A 16,641-nucleotide genomic window follows, 5' to 3' on the forward strand; every position below is an offset into this window, starting at 1 on the left:
TAATATTCAACATTTGGAATAAGATTCGGTTACTTATAAAATTCCATTCATTGATAATTTTTCAAATGTTTAATTTGAAACAAAAGGGATGACATGAAGATAATTACTTTGAAATGTATATGAGTTGTTACTAGATTTTATAACTTGTTCTAATATAAGCTGGTTGTAATATTGGGCCTGCTTGCAGCCGCTGCCTTTTTTTTTTTTTTTTGCTTGCTTCACTGTTCTTTCAACCGAACCCACCCATTAAGAGTGATTGAATCTTGTTCTAAACATTAACTTTTTTTTTATCCGTGGAAGTATTTAATTTATAGGTAGCTAGGAACTCTTGTCCTCTCTATTTTTTTTCCCAAATTAGTAGCCTAATTTAATTAATTCGGACGTTTGAAGCAAATACTGTACTAGTAGTATGATTGCAGCAGCAAGCAAAGACGAAGAATTCAAACCCAACCCAACGCGTGGCGTGAAGCAACGAAGCGAACGAACCACTCAAAGAAAAAAGAAAAGGTGCAGTGATGGGGGCACCGACAAGTGGGTCCCACCCACCGCAGAGACACCGCGTGGGACCCACGCGCCATCGTGTAAAGTAGACGAGACGAGACGACCCAACCAGCGACCGCGCCATCCTTGCGTCTTGCGTATCGGGTTCCCCCCCACCCCAACCTTGTCTCTTTACATTCCGGTCCCTCCCACTCCTACAAATTATTTACAACCAGGTCCTCAACCTCCACGTCGCTCACCGTCGCCGTCGCCGTCGCCGTCGCCGTACGTCTTCGGCGGCGAGGCCATGGCCCTCGCCTTCCTGCTGGGATTCCTCCTCGGCCTCCTGGCTCTGGCGGCGCTCGAGGCCGCCGCGCTCCTCTGGCTCGTCCGCCGCCTCCGCCGCCGGGACTCTGCCCCGCAGCCCGCGCCGGACGCCGACGAGCTCCCCGGCGAACGCCCCTTCCCGTACGAGAAGCAGGTCAGGCTGCTTCCACTCACGTACCTCTCGCTTCGATTACCCTCCTCGGGGATAGGGCGAATGCGGCGCGCTGGAATACTAGTAACAGTAACTGCTTCTGCAGCTTTGGAGCTAGGGATCACCTCTCGATTCGATCTCCTGTTTTTTTTTTATCTTACTATGAAATAGTTGCAGCTTGCTTCCACTGCTAATTACTTACTTGGGAGGAGCAAAATGCTACTACTGTGCATTCATATGCTAACAAGGTTTCTTTTTCCCCAATTGCTGCACTTCAACTAGAGAATCGACATGCCTTTGTGTTCAGACCGCAATTTTTGTACATCCTGGATCGTTCAGTTGTTCCAAATACTAATATCAGTGATTGGGTTCTGTTATTCTGGTTATTCATCGCAAAATTTTATGTTCCCCTTTTGTTATCCAAGCAAATTGCTCCTAGGGTTCATGCATGCCATATATGTTTACTTCTTAAGTTCCTGGCCTTTTTTTTATTTCAAATTCTAATTTGCTCCTGGCATTGACCTCTACTTAGTTTTTGGCCCATGATTCTATCCATTGGCATGCCCAGCTCATACACCTGCTCATCTCAGTGTATATTGTTCTCCTGTGCGGAAACACCTACATGTTCTCATCTTCATCACAAGTGTTGTACTTGTACATGTAGTAGACTCCACCACTAAGCTCAATGAATTCTCTATGGATGAACTAGTAGGTTACATGCTGAAGAGACCTAAACATAATCGTTTCCTTTTGGTTCCAATTATCACAGCTGATACATGTTCACCACTGACCAATATACATACGACCTGGTTATATTTTCATGAATGCAACGTTTTTTTTCCTGTAACTTCCTTTCACCATGATGTTCCTTGTTTTTACATATTTTTGCACTGCATCTTTATGCTAGTTCTGTTTTACATCATGGGTACTCAACATTGAGCTTATAAAGGTTGAACAATATGGTTCAAGGAAAATATACTTGCATTTTGGATAAAATGGCTTAAATACCATTGCAATCCAGAGCTCATCCAAATTGCTTTGGCATACTATATTTGCAATAACATTTCATTTAGATTCCTCTTTAGAGCCTCCATGTTTTTTAGTTACTAAGGATGATCCTGCTTAAAATAGATGCTGTATGTTTACAGGGCTTTCTGTGGATACTAGAGCCAGAAAAGACACCTAAAGCTAGTAATGAACGCTCATCGATTGGAGGCCCTAAAGAAACAAAGGAAAAAAAGAATATTGTGGAGGTTTTTCCTGCAAAGAGGTCGGCTAAAATCAAGGGGCGTTCACTTATTTTGTCTGGTCCTGATGGCTTCCACACAACCATTAAGCTTCTGAATTGCACAGTATTTGCTGTTTCAGCATCAAGTATGCCCTCTCGCAAATGGTCAGTATTTGGTGCAGGAGAAAATGATACTTTTCATCATGAGCTCATCTTTTTTTTACCCCTATCCAGTTTCCAGTTGTACACATTGTGAATTTACAGTCAAGTTTAACCTTGTGTCGCGATTTGCCAAATAAAATTTCAGAGGCATGTAGAAATGCTTTTGTTTGAAGGTAAATCATGTATTTGTACATGTTGGAGCCAGCTTATATGGATTTTATTTCTTGAAGGAACTCCTATAGAGACGGAATGTACTTCTGTAGAAGACAGTTAGAAGTACTTGCCAAGCAGCTTTCTGTTCTGCTCCTTTCATTCAGCTGTTTTACTTCTGCTACTAGGGTTTTTTTTTTTGCTCGTATACTTCACTCTATGTGTAACTTTAGTACCTTTGCTTAACTTTCAGGGCTAAAAGGTATCCTATTAAACTGGAAAGCAAGGAATATCAAATTTATAATGGAAGCAAGGCATGCTATCTTTATGCTGAAACTTCCTGGGAGAAGGAATCATGGTGTAAAGCACTTCGTCTTGCAGCTACTGCTGACAAGGAGAAAAAGAATTGGCATGCCAAGCTGAGCGAGGAGTTCAATAATTACATATCATCATTAAATTCTGAATACCCAGGTTTCCTAAAGCCTACAGTATTTTCTAGTGAGGACCATGAGGTTATGGACAGGGCAATAAAGACTGATGGGTCTTCCAAGGTCCGTCTCTTTCTCAAAAAGCTGGCAAAGAAGGCATCTACAAAGGTTCCGTTAGAGGGTAAGACAAGTTCCGGATCATCTACACAAGGAGAAAGAAAGATATTGGATAAATTACGCAGCTATCAGGGCACACCGTTTATTGAAGGATTAATGGGTTCACAAGATGACAAGTCCAATAGCAATTCATCACAAGATACAGTGAAACCCAGTCCAACGTCTCCTGCTCTGGGTCAAATTGGACAACCTTCAGCTTTCCCTGATGTAAATGCCGATGATAGAATAGCAGATGAAGGTACACTTTGTTGGAACCTTTTATCTTCACGGTTGTTTTTTGATGCTAAAATGAGCGATGAGATACACAAGGCCATCAAAGCACGCATTCAGGTTAGATATACTGCTTATGTTTACAAAGTAACCTGCTCTTGTCTGTACTTGTTAATTAGTTGAATTTTATTTTGTTAGCGAACGTTATCAAGCATGAGGACCCCACCTTATGTTGGTGACATCACACTTGCTGACTTCAGCCTTGGAAAGCTTCCACCTTATGTACACGCGATGAGAGTCCTTCCACTGGATTTGAATGAGTTATGGGCTTTTGAAGTTGATTTTGAATATTCTAGTGGAATACTACTGCACATTGAAACAAGACTCGAGGTTCAAGAACCAGAGTTACAGAAGGACATAATGAAAAGTAACTTTGGTACAGACTCAAATGGAGAGGTTGAATCAGATATTCTTGAGAGTATTGAACAATACGGTAACCAATTTCGAGATTCCCAAAATTCAGTTTCCTCAGTTGAAGAAAAAGGTGAACCAGGTATGCTTCAATTTCATATATGTGTTTTCTTGTTTATTTCATTTGTTTCTTTGAGTAACTGTTTATGATTGTCCTACCGATGACTGCATTACAATTAAGAGTAAAAAGAATCCAATTAGTTATGATCTACCGCTGGCATGATCAGCTTGTTGTTTTCCTGTTTTGCTTATGTATGCTTGTACTGACTTGATGTAAGCTTTATTACAATTATGGTTAGAAGGTTGCCCAGTCCTCTGATGCATCAAGAATCAAGATATGTTTAGTGATCCAGACCTTGTGTGATCTTTTGTATCAGATGGTAGTCAGCCCAAGAGCACTGGATGGACATCGGCCTATATATCAGGGTGGAAAAATATCATGCATTCCATAGCAGATCATGTCTCACAGGTTTACACCTCTCCTTTTGGCCTTCATGCATCTCTTTCCTACGTGTTACATGTTTCTGAGCACATCTCAGGTCATCTCTGTATTTGATAAGTTGCTCTTAAAAACTGTAACATTAGCCTTGGTACATCTCTGCCAGTGAAATCGTACATCAAACGTATTTTAGAAGCTTAAAGTTATGGAGATTTCTCTTTAAAACAATATGAATATTTCACCAGTGATCTTAAGATCTTCTTGCACAGGTGCCGCTCTCTCTGGCGATAAAAATTTCATCTGTTCGAGGTGTCCTGCGTGTGCATGTGAAACCTCCTCCTTCTGATCAACTCTGGTACGGATTTACATCAATGCCTGATTTAGAGTGGGACATCGAATCTTCTATTGGTGATAGGAAAATTACCAACAGTCACATTGGCTCGCTTATCGGTAACAGATTCAAGGTAGTGAACACATCCCATCCTCTTCTGAGCTTGTTACTTCTCTTCCAACCTACATGTTTTAATCACACCTTTCTGCTGCTCAGGCTTCACTCCGTGACAGTTTGGTGCTCCCAAACTGTGAAAGTATTTCCATACCATTTATGTTGGCAGAAAAGGATGACTGGGTACCTCTCAAGGATGCACCTTTTATTTGGCTCAATCGTGAGCCCACTGAGACCAGAAGCCACGCTGCAGCCGTTACGCCAACCCGGCCGGACGAAGTTATTCTGAAGGATGATGCTAGTAACAAAACTGTGGCGCCAAGTTTGCCCAATTCGTCAGCAAGAAGTGAGGAAACACTTAAAACAGCAGCATCCATTGATGAGCCAACCCAAGTGCCTGTGGCGGCAGCGGATGCATCGCATGAGCCGAGGAAGTCTCCCTTGGCTCCAGCTGGTGAAGCATCGTCTCCTTCCAGTCCTGACACAATCGACGAGCTGAGGAAGCCATTGCTGATCACAGAAAAGATTCAGGAAGAGGATTCTGAAAGCAAAGTGGAGTCTCCCTCGCCCCTGTACACATCTCTGAGGGGGATAGTGCCTGCAGGGGAGCAATCTGGAGACGAGTCGAAGCGAAAAGGCGGCAGGCGAGCTCGGATGATGGACTTCGGGAAGAAGATGGGAGACAAGCTGGAGGAGAAGAGGCGGCACATCGAAGAGAAGGGGCGGAATATCGTAGAGAAGATGCGCGAGAATGCCAGGACCAACAGCTTCGATAGGTCAATGACTAGCAGCAGCCATAGCAATAGCCAAAGCCAATAGCTAGCTAGCTCGTTAGTAAAACTTTGGAGATCGTTTGGTGCCAGTCTTTATTCCTGGTTCAGATGTATAGCTAACTTTCCTGGACGGTATGCATGCATGATTTAATTTTTGATGTGGAATTCCAGAAAAATGGTAGCTCTGTGTACCATTAGCATCGCACGTACGTGTGAGTGGCACGACACTTCTGCAGCTCGAACTGGGCCTTCGAGCGATCGATTTATCGAGCAATGAAAAATTCTTGGTTATGTAGATGGAAGAGAAGTTGCGCCAGGTACATGCGCATGTTGGCCTGGTTCTGCCGCGACACTCAGTACAGGTCATTCGAGGAGTACAGTCAGTAATTGCTCATGATTTTGTAACTGTTTGATATAATTGCTACAATACATTTTACTGGATTGTTGGATTCAGTTCTAATACAACCTAGAGGAAAATTAAAATTATTTACACACACGAGCACAAGATCAATCTAGGCACACTAATCTTGGTCAGTCGTCCAAAAAATTTCTCTGCTTCAAGTGAAAAGTCTTGCCACTATAGGCCGGAGAATCCCCAGAGGCCTGGAGTACATATGAAGGCCTCCCTCACATGACCATTGCATATCACTCCTCGGTACAGCTATATCTTGAAGTGCCTGTATCCGTAATCAGAGTTCTTCATCCCCTCTTCCCAGTCGCCCATTTTTTTGCCACCAAATACCACTTGTTTGATGCCCAAGTGCCTGAAATTTTTGTCAAAGCCACAATCACAGCAAAAGCTAATTACAATGCACAAACATTTTGAATACAAAAAAGTAACTCATAATGTACGTGATGGGCGATGAACTACATATTAGGACTGATCTGTGACATATTCAGAAACAGGCATGTGACAAACTGACATGTTTGCAGAGTGCCAGAAATTTCTACAGTGGTATATTACTCTCACAATTCAGATAACGTTTCATTTTCTCTCCGCAATTGAACTAAAGACTATAGGATCAGATTTATCTCCACAATCACAATTGAACTAAAGACTATAGGATCAGATTTGAAGCTATAGCTGCTACTGTTTTGTACAAGGTATAGAGAAAGATGACTTACTCTGAGCTTAATTGTGTAAGACAGTTGAGTAATACATCCAATCCAAGACAATCCGATGTTCCAAGATCCACCCTGAATGAAGAGTGCATTTTCAGTACTGTAGAACCCATAACACAATTTCCAGACTATAAATGTTTCCAATCCTCACCAAACTCTGCCCCAATTGTCTTGGAATTCGACATCACTGATATCATGGAAAGATGAAGGCATCACACCAGAAGCTTGATCAGAATCATATGAAGGGTCATAGTCCAGCATTGAATTGGCCAGCTGAAATTGAAATAGACAAAATTGCAAGTCAGCTTGCATAGATAAACACACCAGTGTTACATAATTGTGTAAGCAGTTGATAAAAAGGTAGCACCAAAAAGGCATGTTTACAGTTTACTAATGGCTCATTATACAAAAATGACTGGTAAGGAAGCCAGCTAAGCTATTAACTTAGACTATGTGACCATGAGTTGGCAACATAAGTTAAGTCCAAAGCTAGCCATGTAAAGAAGATTCACAAGTTTCATCAAAAGAAGATGGTTCACAAATTACAATAGTGCATACAATTCCACAAAATTCAGAAGGCACATATGACACGTGAATAATTAATTTCATGTTTCCATGCTTTGGCAATGAAACCCAGAAGGTGTATCTTAGATATGACGCGTTGTTGGTTAATTAGGCAATATGATGGTTGACGTAGGAATTTTCAAGAAATAAAAAGATGAGATGTTTTGTTTTCTCCCTACGTAGGTGACGAGTCATAAAAAAATAATGTAATCATTGTAGTTTCCAACACTTGAACAAGTCCAACCTGCAAATTTGAAGAGTTGTAAGCTCCTAATCTCCCCATGACATACCAAGCCTGAATCACCTGCAGAATATAAATGATGTTGATGTCAAGACAGGGTGATTTCTTTCTGAATAATGAGAATCCAAAGGAACAGAAATACAATGTCACTTTACACCGCCAAGCAGATCAACATCTCGATCCGTTGGTTCTCCAAAGAGTTCAAACCAAATGAATGAATTTAGTGGGTTGAAGCTGCAAAGATAGAAAGATAAGTGGCATTCAGTCAGTGGAACTAATATGCATACACAGAGGAGTATGATATCAATTTAGCTACTGAGTTAGTGTATTAATAGTCCAAAGTCGTATCATCGTATCAAACTGAGAAAAAAAAAAGAAGAGAAAATCTAGATGATGCTCAACTATGACATTGAAGGTTTTATCAGTCATTAAATCTTAGGTGGAATTGAAACTCACTCTCGAAAGCTGACTTTGAATGCAACAATAGACCCTGTCTTGGATTTGTTGAATTGTGCCCTGCCTTTCTTGCGTACCCTTTCTTGGATCTGCCACCCGTGCACACAAGTAAATGTACAAGTAAGTGTTACTAGAAGAGAAGTTTGAAGTGGCGAGAAAGAAAGCTCAAATAAATTAGGGAACCACCCTTTGCTTCATGAGCTCTGGGTTCCCGATGCTATCACCGAGAATGGCGCGGAGTTCGTCGTCGTCCCTGCAGGCATTCTCCAGAACCCTGCATTTGCACAGCAGGCAGCATTAGCACCAGCCCACAAATCTACTGTATCTATCTGTATGGATGATGGTGATGATGATGCAGAAGATGGATTTGAGTGAGCAGGGAAGGGAGGCGAATCCAGATCCAGGAGCAGAGTATGTAGAGGGTAAAAGGACAGTGCCTTGCCCAGCCGGGATAGGTGTTGTCGAGCTCGTGCTGACGGCGGCGGCGCTCCTCCCGCACCTTGGCGAGGCGGCGCTCCCTCGCCGTGGTGCCGGACGCCGCGGCGGCATTGTCGGACCTCCCTGTGGCCGTAAGGCGGTGGAAGCGGAGGCGAGGAGGTGGCGGGAATGGGGTGAGGAGGAGGAGGCGTAGGGTTTGAACTGGTGGTGGCATCATCTCATCGCCGAGCTGAGCAGCAGCAGCTCACTCTTGCTGCTTTGCTTATCCTCTTCGCAGCCGTCGCCGTCGGGAAGCACATTGGTTGGCCCGGCCGTACTGATTGATAACCAGGTGGGCCGTCGGAGAGCAGCCCGTCTGTACAAAAACTCAAGGCCCAATAATAATAATCCAAGAAGAGCAATCCCAGCGAGCGGTGGCAAACTAGGAATAAGTTCACCGGAGGTCCCTCAACTTAACAGCGAGATTTTTTGAGGTCCCTTAACCACAAAACCAGAAATGTCTACCCCTAAACTTACTCAAACCGTTCACCAGAGGTCCCTCGGCAGTATTTTTGCCCAGTTTTGCTGACGTGGCATCCTACTCAGCAAAAAAAAATTTAAAAGGTACGTGGGGCCCACATGTCAGCTGCACATATTTTTTCTTCTCTTTTCTTCTCCTTCTCTTCTCTTTTCTCTTCTCTCCTCTCTCTTCTCCTTCAGGCTGGCAGCGGGCGCAGCCGCGATGGCCGAGCGCGGCAGCAGAGCGGTGGCGGGCTGTGGGCGGAGCGGACGGCGAGCGAGCCCGGCGGCGGAGCGGAGGCTACGGGCGGAGCAGCCGCGCGCCGTGGCCGCTGTCGTCGTCGGCTCTCCATCGTCGTCGTCGCCATGGGCGAGGCTACACAGCGCGTCCGTTCGGCGGCATCGGCCAGGCGTCACAGTGGTCGTGCATAGGTGGCTCGAAGTGCCAGCTAACGCCGCGACAGTGGTGGCGGTGGCAGCGTCGCCGGCCTGATCCCATGGCCCTCCTGGACGCCCAGCTCGCGCAGCTGCAGCAGGAGCGTGTCCACGCTCGGCGTGCCATCGGCGTCGTGGACGGTGGTCGGTGCGGGCGCAGTGACCCTCGTCGTCTTCGCCGACGTCGCGGTAGCACTTGACGTCGTAGCTCATACGCATATACGCCGAGTACAGATGGCCGCATGTACATGCGTCTTCGTACGAGCATATATATGCATGCATGGAGACGACCAGCTATAGCCTAGCTAGCTTCTTGTTGGTTTGCCGCCCGATAACATGCAAACGTTTATATTAACCAAGCATGTATATATGGCTGAGCACACTCACATGTATATATGCCATTACATGCAGCGGAGGAGCGCAGATGCGGGGGGTGCAGCGGAAGGCGAGCGCGGCGGAGGAGTGGCGGCGGGCGAGCGCAGCGGTGGGCAAAGCAGCGGAGGGCGAGCTAGCGAAGCGGAAGACAGTGGATGGGACGAGGAGCTCCCCCGTGCTCGGCCGCCACCACCGCCATGCCCCCGCGGGTGGCCGACGATGCTAGGAGAGGCACCACCGGCGGGAGAAGGGGAAGAGGCAGAGGAAGCGATTGTTTCTTGGTCGTCGACTGCCTCCCCCTCCCTCCCAAACTCACTGGCCGCCGCGCTCGCTCGCCGCCGCTCCGCCGCCGCGCTCGCGCTCCGCTACTCTGTCCGCGGCCTGCTCGCGCTCCACTGCTCGGCCCGCCGCCGCGCTCGCGCCTTCCGCTGCTCCGTTGCCGCGCTCGCCCTCCGCTGCGCCGCCTGCATCCGTGCTCGTCGCTCCGCCCGCTGCCTCTGCTCCGCCGCCGCGCTCCGCTGCCTCCGCTCCGCCACCGGACGGCCGCGCCGCGTAGCCTCGCCCACGGCGACGACGACGGTGGAGAGCCGACGACGGCGGCGGCCACGGCGCGCGGCTGCTTCCGCCCACAGCCTGAAGGAGAAGAGAAGAGAGAGAAAAGAAAAGAGAAGAGGAGAGAAGGAGAAGAAAAGAGGAGAAAAAAAGATGTGAAGCTGACATGTGGGCCCCACGTGTTTTTTTAATTTTTTTTGCTGACTAGGATGCCACGTCAGCAAAACCGGGCAAAAATACTGCCGAGGAACCTCCGGTGAACAGTTTGAATGAGTTTAGGGGTACACATTTTTGATTTTGTGGTTAAGGGACCTCAAAAAATCTCGCTGTTAAGTTGAGGGACCTCCGGTGAACTTATTCCGGCAAACTAACAGTTCCAATTTAGAGGGCAGTTGATATCACAGCAGCAAACTTATCATGGAATACAAACACAAAGTTTCAGTGTCTAATTATCTGTATCTCATATGCTTACATATTGCTCCAGACCCTCAGATACCTTATATTAGCATGGTATCCCTCAATACATGTCTTAGGAAGACGCACAAAAATTGCTTCGGATGAATGCAGCATAGCCGTCACGTGTCCAAGACAACAGGTAGCATCTCATTCTAAGCACTGGGCATTGACGGTACACAAGACAAATAGATGATCAAACACAGTACAGTATCACTCCTATTGTCCTACACCACATGCAACAATATAGGTGCACGCGGACCTCTGCATCATCCTCTTCGTTCATAAATGCAAAATTGTACTATCTTCCAACTCGCTCCCTGTAAAAGAATTCAACCTCGACTGACACAACTCTCCTGGATTTCATTCAGACCAATTAAAAAGAAGGGGAAATCAGGTTGTCATCTTTGACTAGGCTGAGGAGCAGAGGCAAATAATCCTCTAAAGCCTGCAGAAGATCAGCAGTCCAGCAAGCACTGAATTCAGTTGTGGTGTTTTTCTTGTAACTTTTACTCCTTAATATACTCGGATGGCCTCCTTCAGCCTTCCCGGCGAAAAAAAAAAACACTGAATTCAGACAGTTAGTTCATCACCTCTGCCATTATTCTTCTTGATAATCAATTTAGCAGATGTGCCATGAATGAACCATGAAGAGTGATCGTGCGCCTCCTGGGCCTAGTCAGGAGTAGTGCTCATGAGTAGCCATGAAAATTATCCAAGTCCTCGACGCAGCTCCTCTGAGCCTCAGGAACTCATAATCCAGGCGCAAACATCCACTTCTACCCTCCCAGGTCTTCTTCTGATCACACCGGCATTGTTTGGTTTGGAATTGATGCACCCCATCACCTGCAAATTTGCAGCTTGATTTGTCTGTGAATTCAGAAAAAGAAACATCAATTTAAAGCAGAATAGCATTGGACAAAAACCTGAATGATTGGTGGGCTGAAGAATCAATCAGACATAGAAAACTGAATTAATATGTATACAGGCGTACATGCAATGCAAGCATTGATAATTAAGGTGATAAAGAAAGATAGAGTTCCTTCCAATAAAACTAAAAGAAATGGCAGGCAGGCCATTGAAATGTAAGCACTAGCAATCTGCCCTACCTACATATCACAAACATCACGCCTCCACTCTGTTCCGGGCAGGATGAAAGGGAATAGAGATGGGAATTTACCAAGCCAGAGAACACAAGGTGCCACCTCTTGCAGACAGCAGAAATCAATGATGCAAAGGGACATGTGGAAGGTACAAGAAAGAAACTGCTTGTGCTAACTAATTGCTATGATTTAGTAAATTAAGTGCCAGCCAACAGAGGGAACCAATTAAGTGACTCACGAGCATCATCGACATCAAAAGACCAAAGTGCAAGACTATTTCTATAGCCCACTCTCAATTCACAGTCTCTGAAAAGTTCGTCCCTGAAATATGAGCATTCCCCTCCTCGCATTCTAGACTGCAGGATTTGAAGATTTCATTCTTTCTTGGTGCATCACTTTGTATACACTCTTTGTGATTAGGCCTCTCTCAATGGCATGAACCCAGAGCATATTAAGCGATCCCTTCTCATCAGCATAAGAGGTACACATACAGTTGTAAATCTGGGGTGTTATGTACAACTGCTTCTTCGCCATCTCATTCAAGATATCCAAAGCAGCAACTGGCTTCCCAGCAGTCAGATATGCACACGCAAGTGTAGCATACACAAGACAGTCAGCTTCTAGACCTTTGCCTTGCATTTCATTGAACACATTCCCAGCAAGATCAATAAACCCTTTCTTGCATAGCCTTCGGATCAGAGACCTATATACTGCTTTATCTGGTGGAAATCCTCTTTTCATAAGTTCATCAGGAATGGCTAGAACTGCAACTGCATTATTCTTGTTGCATAAACCATCGACAATCCATGACAACACACTATAATTGGGTGAAAATCCTGCGTACAAGGGGAAAAAACACAAGATATACCAAACATCATTAGAAAATACTGATATGGATTGATAACTGATAAAACAGAGTCAAAGATGCTGCATGCTTTTCTATTATAACAAAAAGGATCTCTCAATATGCATTATTAAGTCTTGATGATGTACTATCGCTACCAATCAGAGCCATAAATTTTAGTTAGATTTGTAGTACCTGCACCCATCATCTCAAACAAGGCTTCCTTGGCTTCATCCAGCTCCTTGGCCTTACAGAAACCATGGACGAGAGCCTTGTAAGTGAACTGATCCAACTGTAGCCCTGACTCCATCATCCTTCTTTTCACCTTGAGCGCTGAGGTCATGTCCCCTCTCTTGCAGTATGCGTTGATCAGCGTGTTGCACGTTACATGATCAGCCTGCACCTTCCTCTCATCCATCTCATTAAGTAACACATTGACCTCCTTCATCTTGCCATCTTCACAGAGCTTCCTGAGAATCGCATTGTATGTCGCGACACCTGGTAGCATCCCCATTGCCTCCATCTCCCCTCGCAGCTTGACCGCCTCCTCCAAGTCGCCTGCTCGACAGTACCCATCAACAAGCGTGGTGTATGTGACATGGTCCGGTGCCACCCCTGCCATCGCCATCTCTCTCAGCAGCTGACTCGCCTCCTTCACCCTGCACTCCTTACACAAGCCATGGATCAATGAGTTCCATGTGACGACGTCAGCCTTGACACCCTGATTCTCCATCCGCTCCCGTACGCACATGGCCTCGTACTGCATGCCCTTCCTGCAGTAGAGCGCGATGACGGTGTTGAAGGAGAACCTATCGAGCGGCACACCGGCGGCGTCCATCCGCGTCATCAGAGACTCAGCGAGCGCGGCGTCCCCGGCCTTCAAGCAGACGTGCAGCATGGCATTGTACACGTGGGTGTTCATGGCCACCCCGGCCCGCGTCATTTGGTCGAACACCTTGCGCGCGGTGGCCGTCATCCGGGACTTCGCGAGCGCGGTGATGAGCGCGGAGGAGGCATGCGCGTCGGGGACGACCTCGCGCGCGCGCATGTGGTCGAAGACGCGGAGGGCGTCGTGCGGGCGGGCGGACTGGGAGAGGAGGAGGAGGAGCCAGCTGGGGAGGTGGGGGTCGGCGAGGAGGGAAGGGAGGAGGAGCGGGGAGGAGAGCGGGTGGCGGAGGGAGAGGTCGCGGAGGAGGGAGCGGGCGGTGGGGTGGTGGCGCGGGTGGGGGGCGAGGAGGCGGAGGAGGGCGAGGGAGGCGTCGAGCGGGTGGGGCGGAGGCAGGGAGCGGAAGAAGGCGAGCGCGGTGGAGGGGAGCGGGGAGAGGCGGTGGAGGACGGCGGCGAGGAGGGAGGGCGAGGCCGCGAGCAGGTGGTGGTGGTTGTGGGGTTGGGTTAGCGTGGATTTGATGACGGCGGCGCAGACGGCCTCCACGCCGGCGGGAGGCGGCGCCATCAGCGGGAATCACCTCTTACTCAAGGTGCTACTACTAGTAGCAGCCGATGACGACGAGTGTATCTGCCTCGCCGTCTGATCCACAGACTGAACGGTCCAGATTGCAAGGGAAATTTTATTTCAAAGTTGTTGTTGAATTTTTTTTTCCCAAGTCGTTAAAGATTACAATAATCTGGATTACAGTAATGTTAAATTGAAACAAACAAGGCCTTAGTCTATGCTCGGAAGCTTTGCTTTTTGCCGTACACAAAATGAAAAAAAAAACATGATTAGTGTACTAGCTATAAACTTGAAAAATAAGTTTATTTTAAATTTTTTTAATATAAAAATATTTACAGAATATTTAGTAGTTTGGTAAGCGAATTTATGATAAACGAGAAAGTTGTAAAAGCTAAGTGAGGTTCCGTATGCATTCCGCATTGTTAAACAACTTTTGGATAGCATTCTGAACCCAACCGTCCGGGCGGAACAATATGCAAAATCCCTCGACATTACAATACTGTAGGAGTAGCTAATTAATACTCCTCTAAACACAAGTATGCTGCTGGTTTTTTTAGCCTTCCAAAAACCAATGCTTTCCTCCAATTCCCTGAGTGTGAGAAACATGTTCCGACCAATTTGTTGTACTAGCTTGATGTGATGAGCAGCAGCCCCAGCGCACCGATCAGCAGGTAAACAACACATTTCAGACAAAACACGAACTAATTAACTTCTTTCCACCGATGCAAAGCTCACAGTAGGACTCTTGCAACACTAGTATATGCTTATAGCTATATAGACCAGTAATATAATAAGGGTAAATGTGCATACCTTAATAACTGGTTTCTCAGTCATCACCAATGTCACCCACCCAGCTTTGGGTAGATACCTGTTAACATTACAGAAGAACAGTATATTAATCAGCCCATCACCAAAACACAAATTCACAAGTACTACTCCAGTAGACAATTAAGCCAAGGTGAAAGAATATTTTTACCCTATGGCCCGTCCCATGATGTGATGTTGCTGAAGCCAAAGCTGCCCATGTGTGTAAAGAATTCGGTCGTCCATAGGATTGTTGTCACCTGATAATGAGACAGTTCATCGATCAGTATAACGCAGCGCTATTCACAGTACAAATTAATTCATGCTCATCACTTGAGCCAACAGATATATATGATTCAGATTACTTAATTAATATGCAAGGAACAAAATTAGGAGGTCAAAACCACTGATAGAAAATAGTAATAAGTGTAAGTATACCTTTTGTGAGGAAATCAACTTGTGCATTATCCCGTCGTTCGTGAACCTACAAGGAGATATAATATAATTAACAAGGAAAATTTTCAGACATAATACCTGAGATCAAATGTAAGGGGAGACTGATTGGTGTGGATATTACAAAGCTTAACGACCTCAATAACGCGATGGACGATTGGAATTTCACGGCCCTACAAATCAAAGAGGCAAATCGCAATAAGTTAATTAGTGCCTTGCAAATGATGCACGTGTATTAGCATCATTAAAACAAGGTTGGAGAAAGGGCTGCTTTGTTGATGATTCAGAAAATATTTTTATGGTGATCGATAAACCAGTGACAATTCAGTAGGGACTTACATCATTGAAAACAACTATATCTCCTGTTCGTATAGGGTGTTTGCTCATTTGCAAAAACAGGATATCCCCCTGCCAGGCAAGCAAACACACTAACATTGATCAGGTGAATCACAAGCTAGGACATATAGATGACAACAGTTTGAAGAAAATGGTAGAGTGATTAGTAGTGAATTCATGCCATGGGATGGAGGAAGGAAAATAAACAGACCCTTTCAAATCCAGGCTCCATGCTTTCAGATAGAACCACAACTAGTGGCGACTCACTCCCTGTCATGATAATCAATCCCTTCCATATCATCAATGCCGAGCTGATAACCATCCCTGTCAGTGCCAAACAACACACAGATTAACTAAACGGGGAGGGAGAACGAGCAGCATATACAAACACACTAATTCTAATCAAAATTCACTGTCTTTATCCATTGAATTCACGCCTGTTTGGAGTCAGTCAGTCAGGCATATGAAGGGACAAGGTCTACAGGCACTAGCAATTTAATCGAAGCGCAAAAAGGCGTAATAGTATGCAAAAAAGAAAAGAAAAAAAGGATCGATTGTTACCCAGGGTAATGAGGTGGACGAGGGCGTGGCGAATCTGCATCGCGCGGATCGGCTCGATCGACGATCATAGTACTCCATCGCTACAGTATATATCTGCTAGCTAAGCTACTACTGCCTCTGCTCGATCGGGAGGAGAAGCAGCTACTACAAGAGGTGGAAGAGAAGTGACGCGGAGAGAGAAGTCAAGCGAGGGAGGGACGGACGCAGAGAGAGAGAGAGAGAGAGAAGAAAGAAAAGTCAGACGTGGCGGCTCCTTCACTTTCAGTATGGGCCGCTGGCCCATCACATCAATGCAAGTCCGGCCTGCCCGAATAAAAGTTCACTTTGTCTCCCTTAACTAGTGGCCGAATCTGATTCATATCCCTCAACCACAACACCGGATATCTGGACCTGTGTTCGAGTGGAGTATTTGTTTTTTCCATGATATAATAATAAGTATGACATTTCTAGACTAGTAATTCTAATAACTACGAGCAATAAAATTTTCAGAGCAGCTACACAAGATACACATT

General features: G+C 45.8%; 4 protein-coding genes across 11 annotated transcripts; 1 reads left to right on the forward strand and 3 right to left on the reverse strand.

Annotated features, from left to right (window-relative positions):
* Positions 1-619: 619 nt before the first annotated feature.
* Positions 620-5,606, forward strand: LOC127762768 (uncharacterized). The gene is made up of 7 exons (XM_052287253.1): positions 620-961; positions 2,107-2,351; positions 2,752-3,433; positions 3,512-3,866; positions 4,162-4,253; positions 4,493-4,687; positions 4,771-5,606. The coding sequence occupies exons 1-7, from the start codon at positions 788-790 to the stop codon at positions 5,485-5,487; spliced, it is 2,460 nt and encodes an 819-aa protein (XP_052143213.1). The 5' UTR covers positions 620-787; the 3' UTR covers positions 5,488-5,606.
* Positions 5,607-5,736: 130 nt separating this feature from the next.
* LOC127762769 (uncharacterized) lies at positions 5,737-8,542 on the reverse strand. Of its 2 annotated transcripts, none has more exons than XM_052287256.1 (8): positions 8,262-8,510; positions 8,049-8,098; positions 7,825-7,913; positions 7,524-7,602; positions 7,372-7,431; positions 6,715-6,836; positions 6,567-6,638; positions 5,737-6,205 (listed from the first exon to the last, which is right to left on the reverse strand). In XM_052287256.1, exons 1-8 carry the CDS (start codon positions 8,371-8,373, stop codon positions 6,103-6,105), a joined length of 687 nt encoding a protein of 228 aa, XP_052143216.1. In that variant the 5' UTR covers positions 8,374-8,510; the 3' UTR covers positions 5,737-6,102. The 2 variants fall into 2 exon arrangements, with proteins under 2 accessions (XP_052143216.1, XP_052143215.1); XM_052287255.1 differs by having other exon boundaries at positions 5,739-6,205; positions 8,011-8,098; positions 8,262-8,542.
* Positions 8,543-10,520: 1,978 nt separating this feature from the next.
* Positions 10,521-14,065, reverse strand: LOC127762206 (pentatricopeptide repeat-containing protein At5g38730). Of its 5 annotated transcripts, XR_008015448.1 has the most exons (4): positions 12,718-14,065; positions 11,917-12,514; positions 11,169-11,421; positions 10,521-11,023 (listed from the first exon to the last, which is right to left on the reverse strand). XR_008015448.1 is itself a non-coding variant. In XM_052286620.1 (2 exons), exons 1-2 carry the CDS (start codon positions 13,973-13,975, stop codon positions 12,030-12,032), a joined length of 1,743 nt encoding a protein of 580 aa, XP_052142580.1. In that variant the 5' UTR covers positions 13,976-14,065; the 3' UTR covers positions 11,320-12,029. The 5 variants fall into 5 exon arrangements, 1 of the variants encoding a protein (XP_052142580.1); XR_008015445.1 differs by having other exon boundaries at positions 10,521-11,421; XR_008015446.1 differs by lacking the exon at positions 10,521-11,023 and having other exon boundaries at positions 11,324-11,445.
* A 55-nt stretch (positions 14,066-14,120) lies between these two features.
* Positions 14,121-16,315, reverse strand: LOC127762209 (uncharacterized). Of its 3 annotated transcripts, none has more exons than XM_052286628.1 (8): positions 16,130-16,315; positions 15,780-15,892; positions 15,572-15,640; positions 15,370-15,405; positions 15,218-15,263; positions 14,952-15,039; positions 14,786-14,843; positions 14,121-14,605 (listed from the first exon to the last, which is right to left on the reverse strand). In XM_052286628.1, exons 1-8 carry the CDS (start codon positions 16,167-16,169, stop codon positions 14,186-14,188), a joined length of 870 nt encoding a protein of 289 aa, XP_052142588.1. In that variant the 5' UTR covers positions 16,170-16,315; the 3' UTR covers positions 14,121-14,185. The 3 variants fall into 3 exon arrangements, with proteins under 3 accessions (XP_052142588.1, XP_052142589.1, XP_052142590.1); XM_052286629.1 differs by having other exon boundaries at positions 14,366-14,601; XM_052286630.1 differs by having other exon boundaries at positions 14,480-14,676; positions 14,795-14,843.
* Positions 16,316-16,641: the final 326 nt, after the last annotated feature.

Source organism: Oryza glaberrima, chromosome 2 (genome assembly GCF_000147395.1).
Source record: "Oryza glaberrima chromosome 2, OglaRS2, whole genome shotgun sequence".
Lineage (NCBI taxonomy): Eukaryota > Viridiplantae > Streptophyta > Magnoliopsida > Poales > Poaceae > Oryza > Oryza glaberrima.

Coding starts and splice junctions, on each gene's coding strand:
- LOC127762206 (XM_052286620.1), bottom strand. CDS start 13,975: ATGGCGCCGCCTCCCGCCGGCGTGGAGGCCGTCTGCGCCGCCGTCATC. Junction 12,515..12,717: donor GTTTGAGATGATGGGTGCAG/GTACTACAAATC, acceptor CCTTGTACGCAG/GATTTTCACCCAATTATAGT.
- LOC127762209 (XM_052286628.1), bottom strand. CDS start 16,169: ATGCAGATTCGCCACGCCCTCGTCCACCTCATTACCCTGG. Junction 15,264..15,369: donor TCGTCCATCGCGTTATTGAG/GTCGTTAAGCTT, acceptor ATCTCCTTGTAG/GTTCACGAACGACGGGATAA. Junction 14,844..14,951: donor ATCATGGGACGGGCCATAGG/GTAAAAATATTC, acceptor TAATGTTAACAG/GTATCTACCCAAAGCTGGGT.
- LOC127762769 (XM_052287255.1), bottom strand. CDS start 8,479: ATGATGCCACCACCAGTTCAAACCCTACGCCTCCTCCTCCTCACCCCA. Junction 7,603..7,824: donor TTCAAAGTCAGCTTTCGAGA/GTGAGTTTCAAT, acceptor CTATCTTTGCAG/CTTCAACCCACTAAATTCAT. Junction 6,639..6,714: donor GACAATTGGGGCAGAGTTTG/GTGAGGATTGGA, acceptor CTCTTCATTCAG/GGTGGATCTTGGAACATCGG.
- LOC127762768 (XM_052287253.1), top strand. CDS start 788: ATGGCCCTCGCCTTCCTGCTGGGATTCCTCCTCGGCCTCCTGGCTCTG. Junction 962..2,106: donor CCTTCCCGTACGAGAAGCAG/GTCAGGCTGCTT, acceptor GTATGTTTACAG/GGCTTTCTGTGGATACTAGA. Junction 4,688..4,770: donor TTATCGGTAACAGATTCAAG/GTAGTGAACACA, acceptor TCTGCTGCTCAG/GCTTCACTCCGTGACAGTTT.